Raw genomic sequence first — 19,768 nt, forward strand, 5'->3', positions numbered from 1 at the left:
CGGAGGAGGAACGCAGCAAAGCAAACAAACACAAGGAAAGGAAAAGCAAAGTGCTGCCACTGACAGCAACAAGCAAAGCAAAAGCCAGGTCCTGCCCTGCGGCAGCCAGCCCAGCGCTGCACTTACAGCTCCGCACCGCCCGCGATACAGCCTGGCCACACGCGGGCAGCGAGCCCCCACCCCCCAGCGACCACCCCCTGACCGGCATGCACCACGGAGCCAGCCTTAACCCCAGCCCTGCCGGGCCCGGGCATCCTCCTGCCGAAACGGGAGGCCGGGGGCGAGGGGGTGACAAAGGACCAGGCTGGGTCCTGCTCCGGGGACGCTTCGCTGTCGCCCGTTCAGCCCCAAACCCCCCCGGGCCGCTGCTCCGGGGAGGGGGCAGGGTGGGGGGAGATGGTGTTTAGAGGCTTGGCCCTTTAAATGCTGCCGGAGGTTATTTTTAGGACACTGCTTACAAGGCAGAGCAGAATTTCATCATTTTTATCAGCAGCTTCCTCAGAAATTTCATCCCAGAGGCCACCTTCCAAACGCCCCCAAGCCGAGCACCCCCTCCCCAGCAGCTCAAGTACAAACCCTGGGAGTTCTGAGGACTGTGTCCCCCCCAGTGGCTGCTCCCTCCCCCCCTCCGTGGAGGGGCCGTTGGATTTCCTCAGCCCTTCCCAGCCCCCCGGGCTCAGGGGGAAGGAGCAAGGGCTGGAGGGAGAGTGGCATGGGCCAGAGCTCTGTGTGAGGAGCAGCTGCAGCAGAGGGCTGCCTGGGCACAGGCTGCTCTTCCCCAGGCCCTCAGCCCTCACAGCGCCGCTCCAGCCCCCTCCGCAGCTCTGCAGCCTCCACTGCACTCTCTCCAGCAGTTCCTTGTCCCTCCTGAACTGAGGAGCCCGGAACTGGCCCCAGGATCGCAGCTGTGGCAGTGCAGAGGGGCAGGAGAGCCTCCCGTGAGGTGCTGGATGCATCCCATCCGGGTGCTGGATGCACACAACAGGACACACTTCAGTCACCCTGCAGCTGTCCTCCTGCTCTGGGGGGAAAGCAGAAGATGGTCAAGGGGGAAGTGCCCACAGGCAGCAGCTTTTACCTGCAGAGGAAGCTCCTGAGGAGGTTGAGCTCAGAGCAAGCACTTCCATTTCTCAGAGCGAAGAATAGACCAAGCCAGGACCACAGAACCACAGCAGGGAGGGGGTGGAAGGGAGCTCCAGAGGGCATCCAGCCCCTGCCAGGGCAGGGCACCCAGGGCAGGGCACCCAGGAGCACAGCCAGGAGGGGCTGGGAAGGCTCCAGAGCAGACTCCACAACCTCTCTGGGCAGCCTGCTCCAGGCTCCAGCACCCTCACACCAAACAACTTTCTCCTCATGCTCAGGAGGAGCCTCCTGGGTCCCAGCTCATCCCTGTGGTTCCTTGTGCTGTCCCTGGGCACCACCAGCCAGAGCCTGGAACCTGCCTCCTGACCCCCACCCCTCAGACATTGATAGCATTGATCAGGTCCCCTCTCAGCCTCCTCCTCTCCAGACTCAGCAGCCCCAGGGCTCTCAGCCTTTCTCCTCAGCAGAGCTGTTCCAGGCCCTTCCTCATCCTCACAGCCTCTGTCTCATGCACTCATCTTTTGCACACACCCCCACTCAAAGCTCCTGTGCACCCCTCCTCTTCCACCTCCTCCTCCTGCTGCTCCTCCTCTCCCTGCATCCCCTGTGCACAGGCAGCTGCCAGCCTCAATCTGCCTTCCTGAAGCTTCAATCCATTGTTCCTCATTCTGTCCCTCCCAGCCCTTGTCCCAAGTCCCTCCCCAGCTCTCCTGGAGCCCTTCAGGTACTGGCAGGCTGCTCTGAGGCCTCCCTGGAGCCTTCTCTTCTCCAGGCTGAACAGCCCCAGCTCTCCCAGCCTGTCCCCATAGGGGAGGTTCTCCAGCCTCTGATCATCTTGGTGGCCTCCTCTGGAGCCTCTCCAGCCGTTCTGGGGTCCCCACATGCTGTGGGCAGCCTGCAACGCACCTGGGTCTGGGGAGGAGCTGAAGTGCTGGGGAGAGGAGCAGCAGCCCCACCAGCAGAGTTGCCCCCCCTGCCCCCACAGAGAGCCTTTGAGCAGGGTCTGGCTGCCAGAGCCCTCCCTTGTCAGCCACCCTTGGAAGGGCAGTTGCAGAACCAACTGTAGGCAGTTCAAGACCTTCAGTGACTTCACACAAGGCTCTCTGCAGGGACATCTCTGCTGCAGGAGCTGAGGAGCCACCACCGGGAGCCAGGCTTCGTGGAAGGAGAGTGCCAGGAGAGGGCAACCTGCTCCTGCTGCATCCTCTGCGTGTGCAGCATGCAGCAAACCACCGCCAGGGAAGGGCAGCAGCCCTGAGCTACAGCAGGGCCGTGGGATGCTGGGGAATGAAGTCCCATCAGAGCCCTCGGCAGCAAAGAAAACCAGGAGCAAGCAGAGGTCCTGCTTGGGGAGGTTCTCCTTCTCAGCCTCCCTGGGCAGCCTCTTCCAGGGTCTCACCACCCTCACTGCAAAGAACTTCCTCCCCATCTCCAGTCTCAATCTGCCCTCCCCAAGCTTCAATCCATTCTCCCTCATCCTGTCCCTCCCAGCCCTTGTCCCAAGTCCCTCCCCAGCTCTCCTGGAGCCCTTCAGGTACTGGCAGGCTGCTCTGAGATCTCCCTGAGCCTTCTCGTCTGCAAGATGGAGACAGCCAACTCCCCCAGCCTGGCCCCAGCCAGGCAGAGCACCAAAGTCAGCCATGCACCACCCCAGGACAGCAAGGGACCATCCACACTGTCTCTGTCCTCACTCCAGCTCCAACAGCTGCCCAGATGCCAGAGCTGCTCTCAGCAGGTGCAGCACAGCAGGAACGACCTGGATCATCCCTCCCCCCCCTGCCACCCACACAGGAGGGGGATGGCTCTGGGGGCAAGAGCTGGGGGCCCACAGAGGTTGTGGAGTCTTCTTCACCGGAGAGCTTCCAACCCCCCCTGCCCCCAGGCACTGTGCTCCTGGGCTGTGGGTGCCCTGCTGGAGCAGGGAGCTGTGGTCTCCACAGGTCCCTTCCACCCCCACCCTGCTGGGGCTCTCAGCAGCACTGCCAGGGCAGCACCTCCTGGCACAGTCACCAGTAGGCTGGGCAAACTCAGAGTGCCAAGGATCACAAAGACAATGAGAGGAGCACAGCAGCCAAGGGCTGGCAGCCAGCACCTCTGCAGGGAGAAGCCCCAGGGGCAGAGGGGAAGCCAAAACAGTGCACAAGAGGACAGAGAAACATCCCAGGGAGGGCAGGAGAAGGGAGGAAAAGCTGTTGTGAAATGAGCTGGAAATAGCAGAGATGACTCCAGGGAGTGAGGAGCTGGCACCCAGGGCACCCAAGAGGTTGTGGAGTCAGCTCTGGAGCCTTTCCAGCCCCCCCCTGGCTGTGCTCCTGTGTGCCCTGCCCTGGCAGGGGCTGGGCTGGGTGCTCTCTGGAGCTCCCTTCTTCCAAGCCTTACCAGGCTGCAGGTGGATGAGGACAGCAAACCTTCCCCCTGCCATCCAGCAGCACCCTCTGACAGCCCTGCCCAGGGCCCACTACCAAAATAGCCCTGGGCAAAGGGAGGGCAGAGCTCCTCCAGTTACAGGCAGGAGGGAACAGCAAAGTCTCCCTGCCCACTGCTGCTTTGGGCTTGGGTTTTGCTGCTGCTTAAAAATAGAACTGAAAATCAGCCCTGTGAGGAAGCCTCTCAGGAAGGCTCTCAGGGCACAGCACCCAGAAAGTCAGGGAGGGACTTCTGGCAAGGGCTGGGAGGGACAGGATGAGAGGCAATGGATTGAAGCTTGAGGAGGGCAGATTGAGACTGGAGATGAGGAGGAAATTGTTCAGAGTGAGGCTGGGGAGAGCCTGGCACAGGCTGCCCAGGGAGGCTGTGGCTGCCTCCTCCCTGGAGGTGTTCAGGGCCAGGCTGGATGAGGCCCTGAGCAGCCTGGGCTGGGGGGAGGTGTCCCTGCCCATGGCAGGGGGGTGGCACTGGATGAGCTTTAAGGTCCCTTCCAACCCCCCCCAGTGACTCTAACACTCAGGAGCAGCAGAACTCCTTTGTGCTTCCCCTGCCAGCAGCTGACTCAGCCCCAGCCAGCCCCAGCCCTGTCCTCACCCCACAGCAGGGCCCAGGCTGGCTGCAGGCTGGCAGGCAGCAGGTCCAAGCCCCAGGCCAGGGAGTCTCTGCCTTTGCTATTTTTATGCCAAGCCAGCCCAGAGGCAGAGCTCCTGCCCGGGGCAGCATCCCCAACCTCCCCCTGCAGCCCTGCCCTTACATCACCCCGGGGAAGGAGGAGGAGGAGGCACAGCCCAGGCTCCCCCGCAGGGCAGACCCTGCTGCACACACCCAGCCTGTCCCACGGTGGCAGAAGTGATGCTCAGAAGAGGCAGAGCCACCGCAGCCAGCTGGCTGCAGCTGTGCCCTGGCGCAGTGTCAGGCTCTGCCAGGCAAAACAAGGCTGCCTGGCACCTCCTCCCCTGCCAGCTGCGCTCTGCCTGGCTGCTCACAGCCCTGGAGCTGCACTGTGGAGTGACAGAGAGCTCACAGCACTGCCAGACAGCCCATCCCAGAGCACTCCGTGCTCACACAGGGCTGGGAAGTGCCTCACAGACAACCAGCTCCTGGGTGACCTTCTGGGACAGCTCAGCCTACAGAAGCCAAACCAGGTCAGGCCAGGCCTGGGCCCTGGGTCTGCTGCAATGCATCCTCAGCCTGCTGATGGCACCGAGCTGTGTGCTGCAGGGCACTCACTGCAGGGCAGGGATGGCATCCAGAAGGGTCCTGGCAGGCTGGAGCAGTGTGGCCAGTGCCAGCTGCAGGAGGGTCAGCAGGCCACAGGGCAAGGGCCTGCAGCTGGCTCAGGCCAAGCCCAGGCACAAATCCTGGCTGGGTGCAGAGGGGGCTGAGAGCAGCCCTGCAGAAAGAGCCTTGGGGGTGCTGGGTGCTGAGCAGCTCCCCAGGAGCAGCAGAGATGCAGCAGGGGGGGCGCAGGGGGGGCATAGGGGGGGGGCGGTCTGCAGGGGGGGGCGCAGGGGGTGGTCTGCAGGGGGGGTCTGCAGGGGGGGCGGTCTGCAGGGGGCGCAGTCTGCAGGGGGGTGGTCTGCAGGGGGCGCGGTCTGCAGGGGGCGCAGCCTGCAGGGGGCGCAGCCTGCAGGGGGTGGTCTGCAGGGGGGGTCTGCAGGGGGCGCAGTCTGCAGGGGGCGGTCTGCAGGGGGCGGTCTGCAGGGGGCGCAGTCTGCAGGGGGGCGGTCTGCAGGGGGCGGTCTGCAGGGGGCGGTCTGCAGGGGGGTGGTCTGCAGGGGGCGGTCTGCAGGGGGCGCAGTCTGCAGGGGGGGTCTGCAGGGGGCGGTCTGCAGGGGGCGCAGTCTGCAGGGGGGCGGTCTGCAGGGGGCGGTCTGCAGGGGGCGGTCTGCAGGGGGGTGGTCTGCAGGGGGCGGTCTGCAGGGGGCGCAGTCTGCAGGGGGCGGTCTGCAGGGGGGGTCTGCAGGGGGCGGTCTGCAGGGGGGTGGTCTGCAGGGGGCGCGGTCTGCAGGGGGCGGTCTGCAGGGGGCGGTCTGCAGGGGGGTGGTCTGCAGGGGGCGGTCTGCAGGGGGCGCAGTCTGCAGGGGGCGCAGTCTGCAGGGGGGCGGTCTGCAGGGGGCGGTCTGCAGGGGGCGGTCTGCAGGGGGGTGGTCTGCAGGGGGGGCGGTCTGCAGGGGGCGCAGTCTGCAGGGGGGGGTCTGCAGGGGGCGGTCTGCAGGGGGGCGGTCTGCAGGGGGCGCAGTCTGCAGGGGGCGGTCTGCAGGGGGCGGTCTGCAGGGGGCGCGGTCTGCAGGGGGCGCGGTCTGCAGGGGGGTGGTCTGCAGGGGGCGGTCTGCAGGGGGGTGGTCTGCAGGGGGCGGTCTGCAGGGGGCGCAGTCTGCAGGGGGCGCAGTCTGCAGGGGGCTGAGCCCTACCTGATTGGTTGTTCCTGATGCGGATGGCTCTGGCCTTGGCCAGCTCCAGGGCTGTCACCCAGCGCTGCCTCTCCACCTCGGAGCTGGCCTTCAGGTGGTAGGTCCTGCCCCCGCTGGACAGCACGATGTTGCAGGAGTCCTCGGTGTCGATGTGAGCGGTGGAGAGGTTGATGGTGCCCCGGCAGGTGTGAGCCATCTCCGCCTGCGTCCTGCAGGGGGAAGGGAAGGCTCAGAGCCCGCAGCCGGCGCCGGGGAGCCCCCGAGGATGGCTGGAGAGGAGCTTTAAGGTCCTGGACCCAAGCAGAGCCCAGCGGCCGTGGCCCCTGCACTACACCCTGCAGCTCCACAGCTGCTGAGGCACCTCCAGGCGTGGGGACTCCACCACCCCCCTGGGCAGCCTCTGCCAACCTCTCACCACAGTCAGTAAAGCTTTTCCTCATCTCCATCCCAGCCCTCCCCTGGCACAGCTTCAGCTCATTTCCTCTCCTTCTGTGCTGGTGACCTGGAGGAGAGCCCAAGCCCAGCCTCACAGCAGCCTCCTCTCAGGGAGCAGTGAGGTCTCCCTCAGCCTCCTCTTCTCCAGACTGAACCCCCCCAGCCCCATCAGCCCCTCCTCCTCTGACACCCTCCAAAGCCCTCCCCAGCCTCAGTGCTCTTCTCTGGACACCCTCTGTGTGCTGCCAGCCACATCCAGGACATCAAGGTCCACAGAGAGCCTGGCACAGCCCTGCCCCACACCACAGCACTGGTGGTGCCAGCCAGAGGCAGGGCACAGCAGGTTGCTTCAGCACAGCAGCTGCTCTCTGTCATGAGAGGTTTTCCACAGACCCCCAGCATGGAGGGGAACGGAAGGGACCCCTGGAGCTCACCCAGTCCAAGCCCTGCTCCAGCAGGGCACCCACAGCAGCTTGCCCAGGAGCACAGTGCCCAGGAGGGGCTGGGAAGGCTCCAGAGCAGACTCCACAACCTCTCTGGGCAGCCTGCTCCAGGCTCCAGCACCCTCACACCAAACAACTTTCTCCTCATGCTCAGGAGGAGCCTCCTGGGTCCCAGCTCATCCCTGTGGTTCCTGGTGCTGGGCACCACCAGCCAGAGCCTGGCACCCCCCTCCTGACCCCCACCCCTCACTGATCAGGTCCCCTCTCAGCCTTCTCCTCTCCAGACTCAGCAGCCCCAGGGCTCTCAGCCTTTCTCCTCAGCAGAGCAGTTCCAGGCCCTTCCTCATCCTCACAGCCTCTGCTGGACTCTCCCCAGCAGGTCTCTGTCCCTCTGGAGCTGGGGAGCCCAGAACTGGACCCAGCATTGCAGGGGTGGCCTGAGCAGAGGGGCAGCAGAACCTCCCCAGCCCTGCTGGGCACTCTGCTCCTGCTGCAGCCCTGCATCCCCTCCCAGCTCCACAGGCACACGGCAGCAGGTGAACATCACAGGGCCCTGGGGCAGCTCCCCAGCAGGGACAAACATTTCCATCCTGGTCTGTTGAGAAGAGTCTGAGGCAAGGGTGTGACAGATGGGCTGCAAGGAACACTTCCAGGAGCCACCTTCTGCTCTCAGAGAGAAGACGACACTTGCCTGCATCTGCTCAGGGCTCCCCAGCAGCCTGCTCCCTCCTGGGGAAAAGGAAAGCCCCCAGCATGTGGGAGAGGGCAGTGGTGGTCCAGCAGGGCCGGCCCTGGGAGGGCAGAGGGCTGTGGAAGGGCAGCAGCCCTGCAAAGCACATCCAGGAGACACAGCACCTCCTCCTGCCTGGCCCTGCAGGGCTGAAGGGCACTGAGGAGGAAGCCCTGCAGCAGGATCTGCTGGAAAGCAGCACCACAGGGATGCCCAAGGGAAGTGGGGCCAGGAGGGACTTCCCCAGCCCAGCAGTCAGCAGGATTCCTGTGCAGCACATCACCAGCTGGTTCAGCACAGCTCTCCCACACCCCCAGCTCCATGTGACAAACAGCTCAGCCTTTGGGATGGTTGTTTTCTTCCCCTTCCTCTTTCTCCCCCTCCAGCAAAGCCACAGCCCAAGCCCAGAGGAGCAGAGCAAGAGCTGTGCTGGGTTGCCACCACCAGCCACAGCTGCTGCTATTTAAAGGATGATTAATCTGCAGCTGGCAGCACTTGGGAAGGGCACAGATTAGTAACCAGCAGATTCCAGGGCAAAGCCTGGATGCCAGCCTTGCCAGCCAGAGGGATGCCCCAGAGCTGGGCACCCACTGCCCCTGCAGAGGAGGAGACAACTTCCCCCTGAGGCACCCAGCAGCTTCCCACCTGGCTGCTGGGATCCAGCCCTGCTGAGCTGCAGCAGCCCTGCACAGGCTGGGTCTGGGGGTGCTGAGCTGTGAACCTGAGAGGTGCAGCAAGAGAAGTGGCCATGGCACAGCTCAGACTGGAAAGGACCTCAGAGAGCTTCTGCTGCAACCCCCTGCCAGGGGCAGGGACACCTCCCAGACAGACCTGGGGGGCCCCAAGCCCTCATCCAGCCTGGCCCTGAACACCCCCAGGCAGGAGGCAGCCACAGCCTCCCTGGGCAGCCTGTGCCAGAGGCTCAGCAGCCTCACACTGAGCAACTTCTGCCTCAGCTCCACTCTGACCCTGCTCTGCCTCAGCTCCACTCTGACCCTGCTCTGCCTCAGCTCCAAACCCTTCCCCTGGGCCTGGCTCAGACCCCCTCAGCAGAAGTCTCTCTGCAGCCTTCCTGCAGGCTCCCTTCAGGTGCTGGCAGCAGCTCTGAGGTGCCCCTGGAGCCTTCTCCTCTGCAGGCTGCACAGCCCCAGCTCCCTCAGCCTGTGCTCCCAGCAGAGCTGCTCCAGCCCTGGCAGCAGCCTTGTGGCCTCCTCTGGGCTCACCCCAGCAGCTCTGAGTCCTTCTTATGATGGTTTATTTTTCTCCCCTCCTGACCACTGCTGAGGCTCCTGGCAGCCATCCTGCCCTGAGCACCTGGCAGGGTCAGAAATGTCTTCTAAAAGCTAATCCTGAAGACTCCTCCAGGCTGGATGAGGCCTTGAGCACCTTAGTTGAGGTGTCCCTGTCCTTGGCAGGGAGGTTGCAGCAGAGGATCTCTGAGGACCCTCTGTGGCCCTGCAGGGATCAGCCAGCAGCCTGCACAGGGACTCAGAGTTGGGGCTTTGAGTAAGAAAATAATAACCAAGAGACCAAATCAAGCAGGATGTAAAACATCCCCAAACCAACAACAACCAACCCCCAGAAGGCTCCCAGGAGGGCTCCTCATTCACTGCACCACTTCATGCTATCTCCTCCCCACCCTGCAGGGGCTGGGGGTGGCCCCAGCTGATAAGGGCTATCAGCACTGCCAGCAGGGGCACACAGGAGGAGCTCTCCAAGCACTGCTTGGGGCGAGAAGCTTCCCCTGCTCCCAGACCCAGGCTGCAAGCTGCACATCAACAACTCAGCTGCAGCTCCTCTGTGCCCTCCAAAGGCTCCTCGAGCTCCACCAGAGGCTCCTTGGGGGCAAGAGCTGAGGTGCTGCTGCTTGCTGGCCCAAAGCAGCTCCTACCAGGGATGCTCTGCTGATGTGGCAGCAGAAGCAAGGCCTGAGCTGACCCAACAACACTTCCCCCATCCAATCTTCTTCATCCAGGGATTCATGGAATGGGTTGGAAGAGACCTTAAAGCTCATCCAGTGCCAGCCCCCTGCCTTGGGCAGGGACACCTCCCACCAGCCCAGGCTGCTCAGGGCCTCATCCTGCCTGGCCCTGAACACCTCCAGGGAGGGGACAGCCACAGCCTCCCTGGGCAGCCTGTGCCAGGCTCTCCCCAGCCTCACTGCCAAGGATTTCCTCCTCATCTCCAGCCTCAATCTGCCCTCCTCAAGCTCCAATCCATTGTCCTCATCCTGTCCCTCCCAGCCCTTGTCTGAAGTCCCTCCCCAGCTCTCCTGGAGCCCCTTAGGTACTGAAGGCTGCTCTGAGATCTCCCTGGAGCCTTCTCTTCTTGATGCTGAACAGCCCCAGCTCTCCCATTGCTGCTCAGAGCTGCTCCAGGCCCCTCAGCATCTCCACGGTTCTCCCCTGGACTCCCTCCAGCAGTTCCCTGCCTCCCCTGCAGTGGAGAGCCCAGAAGCAGACACAGCCCTGAGCTGAAAAGGAGAAGTTTGTGGAACCACCCCTGTGCATCTGACAGAAAAAGAGAAACCTCCAAAGCTGGGAAGGTTCCCAGGAGCAGCCAGTGAGTTGCCATGGATATCTGCTGCTGCCAGCTCTGTGCTCAGAGCAGCGACAGCCACCAAGCAGCAGCTCAGCCAGGAAGCAGCCCACACCAAGCTCCTGCCACCAGGGCTGCACTGACTGCCCAGCATGACCCAGCACCACAGGGAGCACCCCCTGAAGCTGAGGGACACCTCCCCCCAGCCCAGCCTGCTCAGGGCCTCATCCAGCCTGGCCCTGAGCACCTGCAGGATCAAACACCAGCCTGGGCACTGTGCTCCTGGGCAAGCTGCTTCAGCAGGGGGGTTGCACTGGGTGATCCCCAGAGGAGCCTTCCAAGCCCCAGCTCTCTGGGGGGTGGGATTCTTTCCAAGGCCACCCAGCTGCAGGGCTGAGGTGCCAGGAGCATCCACACCTACTGCCAAGCCTCAAGGGAGATGCTCAGCTGCACATAGCCACAACACACAGGCAGGAGGAGCTCAGGACAACATCCTCCTGCTCAAGGGATTAGCAGAAACCTGCTCCAGCTACCAGTGACAGACTGGGGCTGGCTGCCTTGTGTGAGAGAAGGAAAAGAGCAAGGCACAGACTCCCACTCCCCAGCTCCACCTTCACTGGCACTGCAGGAGCTGCTGCCAGGGGGGCCCAGGCAGTGCTGCTCACCAGGCAGGCTGGGAGAACTCAGCCTATTTTTAGGGAGCCAGCCCTCCCCTGAGTCACTGTGGGGACAGACACCTCCAGGCTCGTGACTCCCCAGCAGAGACATCCTTGAAGCAGCAGAGGAGAGATCAGCTACAGCAGGGAGAAGTACAGCTGGGCCCGAAGGAGCTGCAAGGAGGCAGGCTGGGAGCAGCTGCGAGCTGCAGCATCCTGCTGACACTGCAGCACGGCCTGGGAGCCCTGGAACTGCACCACACAGAGTGGCACAGCCAGCAGCAGGGCACAGCCAGCAGCAACAGCACCTGGGGACAGGTTTCAGAAGAGCAGTGCCAGAAGCCCCTTGCTTGCACAGGTGAATGGTGACAGTGCCCAGAGAGGAAGCAAGCAGCAGGTCCTGCAAAGCTGGGCTGCAGCCAGAGCAGGGTGGGCAGAGGGCAGCAGAGGAGATTCTGCCCCTGGGCTCTGCTCAGACCTCACCTCCAGCCCTGCCTCCAGCTCTGCTGTCCCCAGCAGCAGAAGGACTCAGAGCTGCTGGAGAGAGCCCAGAGGAGGCCACAGAGATGCTGCCAGGGCTGGAGCAGCTCTGCTGGGAGCACAGGCTGAGGGAGCTGGGGCTGTGCAGCCTGCAGAGGAGAAGGCTCCAGGGGCACCTCAGAGCTGCTGCCAGCACCTGAAGAGAGCCTGCAGGAAGGCTGCAGAGAGACTTCTGCTGAGGGGGTCTGAGCCAGGCCCAGGGGAAGGGTTTGGAGCTGAGGCAGAGCAGGGTCAGAGTGGAGCTGAGGCAGAGCAGGGTCAGAGTGGAGCTGAGGCAGAGCAGGGTCAGAGTGGAGCTGAGGAAGAGCAGGGTCAGAGTGGAGCTGAGGCAGAGCAGGGTCAGAGTGGAGCTGAGGCAGAAGTTGCTCAGTGTGAGGCTGCTGAGCCTCTGGCACAGGCTGCCCAGGGAGGCTGTGGCTGCCTCCTGCCTGGGGGTGCTCAGGGCCAGGCTGGATGAGGCCTTCAGCACCCAGGTCTGTCTGGGAGGTGTCCTTGCCCCTGGCAGGGGGTTGCAGCAGCAGCTCTCTGAGCTCCCTTCCAGCCTGAGCCTCTCTAGGATTCTGTGATGTGTTCTGCCCTCAGCCCAGTGCTGCCAATGGAATCCTGCCACATGCCTGTGGCACCGTGCCTGCCAGTTGCATTGGTAACTCTGCAGCTGATTCCTGCAGGCCCAGAGGCTCCTGGCTGGCCTCCCCTCCCCCCGTGTGAGTCAGCAATCCCTGACCCAGCAGCAGCCAGCTCGGTGTGGCTCCAGCTTTAACTCCCTCTGCCCAGCCTGCAGTTGGCAGGCAGGGCGGTGAGGACATTAATTATTAAAGGAGCTTTGTGATCAAAACCAAACAAAGCTGATCTCAAGTGTGGCAAGAGCCCTGCCAAGGAGCCCACAGCAGCCCTGGGGATGACTGAACCACACAAGGAGGAGCTGAAGGGGAATTTAACCCCTCCTGTGAGCTCAGGCTTTGAAGAGCTCTTCTGTGCAGGGTCAGATCTCCAGGATCTCATCCACAAGGCTGCTGCCAGGGCTGGAGCAGCTCTGCTGGGAGCACAGGCTGAGGGAGCTGGGGCTGTGCAGCCTGCAGAGGAGAAGGCTCCAGGGGCACCTCAGAGCTGCTGCCAGCACCTGAAGGGAGCCTGCAGGAAGGCTGCAGAGAGACTTCTGCTGAGGGGGGCTGAGCCAGGCCCAGGGGAAGGGTTTGGAGCTGAGGCAGAGCAGGGTCAGAGTGGAGCTGAGGCAGAAGTTGCTCAGTGTGAGGCTGCTGAGCCTCTGGCACAGGCTGCCCAGGGAGGCTGTGGCTGCCTCCTGCCTGGGGGTGCTCAGGGCCAGGCTGGATGAGTCCTGGGGCAGCCTGGGCTGGTGGGAGGTGTCCCTGCCCCTGGCAGGGGGCTGCAGCAGATGCTCTCTGAGGTCCCTCCCAGCCTGAGCCTCTCAAGGGTTCTCTGATGAGGATTCTGTGGTGTTGGAGCAGGAGCTGCCTGCCCTCAGGATCACAGGAGGACACCACTCACGTTTCTGGGTGACCACCTGAGCTGCTGGCCATCAGCTCCAGATCTGAACAGCCCTACCAGAGGCACCACACACTCAGAGAACCATCTTGGCTGGGAAAGACCTTTAAGAACACTGAGTCCAACCATTCTCTCACTCTGCCATGTCCCTCAGCACCACACCTCTGCCTCTTTTAAACCCCTCTAGGGGTTCAGCCACATCCCTGAGGGCCCTGTGCCAGGGTCTGAGAACCCTCACAGTGAAGATATTTCTTGCAATACCCAACCTAAGGCTGCCCTGGTGCAAGCTGAGGCCCCTGAGGTGCCTGCAGAGACTGGAGACTGCTGCCTGGCCCTGATGCCATGCCCAGGTGAGCAGCACAGAGCAGCACCCAGCAGCCTGAGCCTGCTGCCACAGACAAATCCACCTGCAGGTGAGGACAGCCCAAGGCCGTCCCGAGCCAGCTGCAGTGCTCAGAGCTCCTCTGCAGGGGCAGAGGCAGGTTCAAAGGCTGCTGCAAGCACCGAGACAGCAGGCTGCTCACACCGCTGCTGCCAAGCACCATCAGCTCCCTGGCCGGTGACTCACTGTGGGCACAGCAGCTGGCAGACCACACAAGCCCCAGCTGGGACCCATAAGGGAGCCAGCCGAGCCAGGGCTGAGCACAGTGCCCCGGGGGCAGGCAGGCAGAGGAGCTGCAGCCCAGTGGCAGGTGATGCCCAGCAGCCCTGGGGCAGAGGAGAGGCCACATGGCTCCTGTGCTGTGCCCAGCACCACACAGCCAGGCAAGGCCAAGCCCAGGGCTGGCAGCAATTGCTGGGAGGACAGCAGAGGCTCTGCTGGCACCAAGCTGCAGCCTGCCCACAGCAGCCCTCAGCTGCAAAAGGCAGAGCTGAGCAGCAGCTACCAGCAGGGTGTGGGACACAGGCAGGCCTGCAGCAGTGACCTTGCCCTGCCCTTACAGAGGGCATCAAGGAAGGGCACAACCAGCAGAGGAGTAACTACAGCTCTGTGGCCCCAGCTCCTTCCAGTGTCTGCAGGGCACCTCCAGGCTGGGCAGGGACTGCTCAGAAGGGGCTGTGGGGAGAGCACAAGGAGCAATGGTTGGGAACTGGAGCAGGGCAGGCTCAGGTTGGACAGCAGGAGGAAGTTGTGCACAGGGAGGCTGGGGAGACACTGGGACAGGCTGCCCAGGGCTGGGCTTGAGGCTCCATGCCTGGAGACATCCAAGCTCAGCCTGGCTGTGTCCCTGTGCAGCCTGCTGCGGCTGGAGCTGTCCCTGCTGCCTGCAGGGCTTGGCCAGGATGCCCTTGGGGCTCCTTCCCAGCCCAGGGCACTCTGTGACTCTCCCAGCACAGCTTTCAACTGGGAGCAGAGCAATCAAACCTGCAGCAAGCAGCCCAGCATGGCTCATCCTGCACCACAGCAGCACTCAGTGCAGTGCCAGCACCATGTCCACAGCTCCCAGGCACAGAAGAGAAGCTTCCCAGCAGGCAGGCACTGGGTGAGCAGCACTCCCCAGCAAAGCCCAGATGGCTGAAGGCAGCACCATGTGCAAACAGAAGGAGTGGGAACACAAATCATTACACCACTGCTCCCAAACAAGCAACTCAAAGTCACTGTGCAGCCCCAGGGCTGCCCTTGAAAGCTGGCACCCTGGAGCTGCTGCACCAAGCAAATGGTCAGGGAGAGGCAGCTCCTCTCTGGGGAGGGACCAGGAGCCACAGGGATGAGCTGGGACCCAGGAGGCTCCTCCTGAGCATGAGGAGAAAGTTGTTTGGTGTGAGGGTGCTGGAGCCTGGAGCAGGCTGCCCAGAGAGGTTGTGGAGTCTGCTCTGGAGCCTTCCCAGCCCCCCCAGGCTGTGCTCCTGGGTGCCCTGCCCTGGGTGCCCCTTCCACCCCCTGGCATGTTGAGATTCTATGCACCCTGTGCCCTGCCAAAGGCTCTTCAGACACCTAAGCAATGGTCCCCAAGCTGCAGAGCAAACCTCCAGAGGAGGCAAGGTGAAACCCAAGCTCCACACCACATGAGAGGGCTGCTTGGAGCAGGCAGCTCTCACCTGGAGCATTGATCACAAGAGACAAAGCTCATCCCTGATGAATTAATACTTACCTGGAGATCTCCCTAATCTCCCTGCAAACACTGCTCTGCTCAAGGTGATTAGGTTCTGCTGTGCAGAGACACTAATTATAGATAATGAGACATCTGTAAGTGGCAGCCTACCAGAGCAGCTCAGGGAGGGAGCTGTGATCCTTAGCAAGTCAAGTGGAGAGGCTGTGCCATGGTCAAAGTGCCTCCCACCGCTGGCAGCAGCTCTGTGCTGCCAAGGCAGACAGAAAACTTACTCAAAGAACAGCCCAAGAGGGACACTCAGGGGCAACCAAAACGACCCCAGCCCTGCGGTGCCTGGAAGGTCCTAAAGCTAGATGGAATCCCAGACCCCCAGCAGGGAGGGGCTGGAAGGGACCCCTGGAGCTCACCCAGCCCAAGCCCTGCTCCAGCAGGGCTCCCATGGCAGCTTGTCCAGGAGCACAGTGCCCAGGGGGGGTTGGAAGCTCTCCACACCAGCAGACTCCACAGCCTCTCTGGGCAGCCTGCTCCAGGCTCCAGCAGCCTCACACCAAACAACTTTCTCCTCCTGCTCACAAGGAGCCTCCTGGGTGCCAGTCTGTGCCCACTGCCCCTTGTGCTGTCCCTGGGCACCACTGAGCAGAGCCTGGCCCCAGCCTCTTGCCCCCCCCAGCTCCTTTAGCTCTTGCTGAGCATTGCTCAGCTCTCCTCTGGGGCTGCTCTGCTGCAGGCTCTCAGCCCCAGGGCTCTCAGCCTTGGTGCTCCCAGAGCTGCTCCAGGCCCCTCAGCAGCTTCCTGGCTCTCCCCTGGGCTCTCCCCAGCAGTTCCCTGGCTCTCCTGCACTGGGATGCCCAGAATGGGACCCAACACTCCAGATGTGGCCTCAGGAGGGCAGAGCAGAGGAGGAGAAGCACCCTCGAGTTTCATGCAGTCCAGGACCCCATTGGCCTTCCTGGCCATGAGGACACATTGCTGGCCCATAGGCACTTGTCATCCCCCATTACTCCCCTTGGGCCTTGTCTGTGAAACTGGGACCCAGGAGGCTCCACCTGAGCATGAGGAGAAGCTTGTTTGGTGTGAGGGTGCTGGAGCCTGGAGCAGGCTGCCCAGAGAGGCTGTGGAGTCTCCTGCTCTGGAGGCTTTCCACCCCCAACCCCCCAGGATGTGTTCCTGGGTGCCCTGCCCTGGCAGGGGCTTGCTCTCTGGAGCTCCCTTCCAAGCCCAATGTTCTGTGATCTGTGACCAGCAGGGAAGCTTTGCTACCAGTGAGACTTGATGTGTGCTTAGATGCAGCAAAGAGAGAGGAGGCTTTGGAAAGAGTTCTCTGGTTAGAAGCTTTTACAGTGCAAAAGCTGCTCCTGTGAAGCCACCTGGGTGACAGAGAGGTGCTGCTCCTGGCTGTTCAAGAGCACAGAGAGCAGCCTGCCTCTCAGCCAGGTGCCATCGCAACAGGACCTCCCAGGAGGATCTGAAGAGCTCAACTCCCCAAACAACCTACCAGGAAGCACCAAGCACCGCGGCCAGGCTGGGTTTAAAGCAAGCTGAGCAGCAAGAAAGGCAAACGAAAGAGCTTCAATCTGCATCTAAATCAATACACAGCAGGAGGCACCTGGCAGTACCTGCAGGGCACCTCCAGGCTGGGCAGGGACTGCTCAGGAGGGGCTGTGGGGAGAGCACAAGGAGCAATGGTTGGGAACTGGAGCAGGGCAGGCTCAGGTTGGACAGCAGGAGGAAGTTGTGCACAGGGAGGCTGGGGAGACACTGGGACAGGCTGCCCAGGGTGGGACAGGCTGCCCAGGGCTGGGCTTGAGGCTCCATGCCTGGAGACACCCAAGCTCAGCCTGGCTGTGTCCCTGTGCAGCCTGCTGCGGCTGGAGCTGTCCCTGCTGCCTGCAGGGGCCTGGCCAGGATGTCCCTGGGGGCTCCTTCCCAGCCCAGTGCCAGCTGTGACTCTGTATTAAAGCAACCCCAGGCCCACCCCAGGCTCCCTGCCCGGAGCACTCTGCAGTGGGTGCTGTGAGCTGCCCCCTGGCCTGGCTGGCACTGGGCAGTGCTGCTCCTGAAGAGGACCATGGAGGCTTCTCTCCATTTAGCCAAAACTCCACCACGTGGTCCCTACTGTACATTTTTGTGCTCCTGACTCACAACCAAATTAACTCAGCTCTTCTCAAGGCCCACAGTGAAAAGCTTCAGCATCCCTGTCCCCAGGCAGCTGCTGCAGGATGGCTCCACCAGACCCTGCAGCTCCAGCTCCCTTCACGTGCTGCCCAGAGGCTTTTCCTTGGGTGTTTTTGTTTGTTGTTTCACCCTGAAACAGATCAAATTGTCTTCAAATAACCCCCAGCTGTTCCAACCTAAAGTAATTGTTGAAGCAAACCACTTGTTTGCTCATGACAGCCTTGGCAGCAACACAGAAGTGTTCTGAGATGCTTATGAGTGGAGCATTAAACTACAACAACCTTCTCAAGCCACAGAGCTCTGCTGGTCCGGAGCTGGACAGGAGCTGAAGGCCATGAGCATACCAGGAGGGATTGCAAGCAAATTAGCTCCATGACTAAGAGGTCACTACATTCTTGTGGGGGGTGTGTGCTGCAGCACTTTTGGGGGTGGTTCAAACACCTCCAAGCAGATCAGCACATCACTGAACTCCTGGCCTGTGACCTGCCATGGTCTGACTCCAGGACCCAGGTTTGAGATCTCTCTCTTTAGAGCTGGAGGAGTTTAAATCAACACCTGAGAGCAAGCTGAAAGTCAGGGATCTGCTTCAGGCTACGTGGCACAAACTGGAGCAGAGAGAAGAGCAGGAGATGAACTTTGCCAGGAGGAAAAGAGCTTTTACACACAGCCCTCACTCACAGGGGCTGGCACTTCCATGGTGCATTATCAACTTCCTGACTGTACTTAATACCCAGGATTGTCTCCAGGCTCTGAAGCACAGCCAGCATCTACTGAATGACACCCAAGGTGTCAGAGTTGTGTCCCAACCCCCTCCAGCAGTCCCAGGTTTATTTGCACCACTCAACCAGCACAAGAAACACAAGAATCAGTCACAGGGGCATGGACCTCTTTGAGCTGGAAAAGGACCTCTAGGATCCCCCAGTTCAACCCCACGGCTCTGCAAGCAATGCCTGCACTGGCAAGAAGCCAGAGAAGAGGTCAGGGCTGTGTGAGGGAGATGTGAGCCCACCGCAAACAGGAGGTGCTAGAGATGTGGTCCAGCCCCGGGTCTCCAGTGCCCCAGGGAGGATGAACAAGCTCAGGCCACTCCGAGGGGGTGTCAAGAGCACAGAGCCAGTCTCTTTTTCAGTGGTGCCCAGGGACAGGGCAAGGGGCAGTGGGCACAAACTGTAAGCCAGGAGGTTCCATCTGAACAGAAGGAGAACTTTCCTTGTTGTGAGGCTGCTGGAGGCCTGGAGCAGGCTGCCCAGAGAGGTTGTGGAGTCTCCTCTGGAGAGCTTCCAACCCCCTCTGGGCATTGTGCTCCTGGGCATTGTGCTGTGGGTGCCCTGCTAGAGCAGGGCTTGAGCTGGGTGAGCTCCAGAGGTCCCTTCCATCCCCTCCCCGCTGTGATTCTGCAGTTCTATCTGCTGTCAGAGAGAACCTTCCATGACACCACCACCTCGCAGCCTCCTGCCCTATCTGCTCCCCACTGAACCTGCAGCAAGGTCTGTCCCAAACCATCACAGCAGGGAGTGCAGAACCAGGCAGGACTCCCGAGTCCCGGCTAAGTGCTACGACCTCCTTCCTTCCTTCCTCGGCTTCCTCCCAGGCACAGCTGCCCAGGCCCTCCGGTCCCCTCGGACACCGGAACCGCAGCGCTCGCCCTTCCACGCAGTTACCGGGAATGTTTGCAGCCTCTGCTCTCCGCCCGGGCACGGAGCAGCAGCAGGAGCAGGTTACAGAAGGGAATCGATGTGAAGCGAGAAGGAGTCTGGGGAGATGGAGAGGCGCGGGGGGGTTGTCAGCAGGCTGCGGGTTCCAGCTCTAAGGGCAGCTGGAGCAGCGGCGCCGCTGCAGCAGGAGCCGCAGGGACGGGAGACCTCCCCGGACGAGTCCCGCAGCCGGTGCAGGGGTCCGCACCGGAGCCAGCCGGCACCGAGAGCTCGGACACCGAGTTTCGCTTTAAGAGGAAAGCAAAAGGCACAGCACAAACGGAGCGAAACCAGGAGGCTGCCGCGCTGCGGGAGCGCAGACCCGCGCACCCCGCCACCGGAGGCGCCTGGCGGGGACGCCCGACCCCGGGGGCGGCACCGGGCAGCCGGAGGACACAGTGCCCGCCACGGCAGGCACGAGCCGAGCTGAGCGGCCACCGGGAGCAGCCCGTTCCCCATCCCACCCCCCGTCCGGGTACCTGTAGTAGCTGAGCAGTCCGTTGCTGAGCACGAACCAGCGGCGCTGATAACCCTTCAGGTAGTTGGTCCACTTGAACAGCCAGCCCTTGTACGTGTCGGAGCCCGGGGCGGCGGGCGGCCCCCCCGCCGCTCCCCCGCCGCCCCGGCCCCCCGGCTCCGCGCTCATGGCCGGCAGCTCCTGGCAGGCCAAGCAGGGGACGGCGCTGAGGAGAGAAACCAGCCCGCGGGTGCTGTTGCCGCCGCCGCACAACGCGGCCGCCTTCCCCATAGACCCCGCGGCTCGGCCCCCCGGCTCCGCTCCCGCCGCTCCGCTCCGCCGGGCACCGGCGCGGGGGCGGCGCCGCCAACACGTGACGCGGGGCTGGGGAAGGGGGCGGGAGGGAGAGAGGGGCGGGGAGAGAGGGGTGTTGGGGCGGGGGGGAAGAGAGAGGGAGGGGGGAAGAGAGAGGGAGGGGGAAGAGAGAGGGAGGGGGAAGAGAGAGGGAGGGGGGAAGAGAGAGGGAGGGGGGAAGAGAGAGGGAGGGGGAAGAGAAGGAGGGGGGGGAGCGAGATGGGGGAGCGGGGGGTGGGGGGGCGCAGGGCCGCGGGCGCCCCCT

At 62.7% G+C, this 19,768-nt stretch overlaps 1 protein-coding gene across 2 annotated transcripts; it reads right to left on the minus strand.

The window, feature by feature from the left end:
• Positions 1 to 213: 213 nt before the first annotated feature.
• On the minus strand, positions 214 to 19,526 carry LOC137453014 (oxysterol-binding protein 2-like). Of its 2 annotated transcripts, none has more exons than XM_068161916.1 (3): positions 19,172 to 19,526; positions 5,925 to 6,133; positions 214 to 1,021 (listed from the first exon to the last, which is right to left on the minus strand). In XM_068161916.1, exons 1-3 carry the CDS (start codon positions 19,438 to 19,440, stop codon positions 420 to 422), a joined length of 1,080 nt encoding a protein of 359 aa, XP_068018017.1. In that variant the 5' UTR covers positions 19,441 to 19,526; the 3' UTR covers positions 214 to 419. The 2 variants fall into 2 exon arrangements, with proteins under 2 accessions (XP_068018017.1, XP_068018018.1); XM_068161917.1 differs by having other exon boundaries at positions 909 to 1,016; positions 19,172 to 19,519.
• Positions 19,527 to 19,768: the final 242 nt, after the last annotated feature.

This window comes from Melanerpes formicivorus, unplaced genomic scaffold (assembly GCF_026170545.1).
Source record: "Melanerpes formicivorus ecotype bairdi unplaced genomic scaffold, bMelFor1.0.p_v2 SCAF_60, whole genome shotgun sequence".
Taxonomy (NCBI): Eukaryota; Metazoa; Chordata; class Aves; order Piciformes; family Picidae; genus Melanerpes; species Melanerpes formicivorus.

Coding starts and splice junctions, on each gene's coding strand:
- LOC137453014 (XM_068161916.1), bottom strand. CDS start 19,440: ATGGGGAAGGCGGCCGCGTTGTGCGGCGGCGGCAACAGCACCCGCGGG. Junction 6,134..19,171: donor GGACTGCTCAGCTACTACAG/GTACCCGGACGG, acceptor TTCCCCCTGCAG/GACGCAGGCGGAGATGGCTC. Junction 1,022..5,924: donor CATCAGGAACAACCAATCAG/GTAGGGCTCAGC, acceptor CTTTCCCCCCAG/AGCAGGAGGACAGCTGCAGG.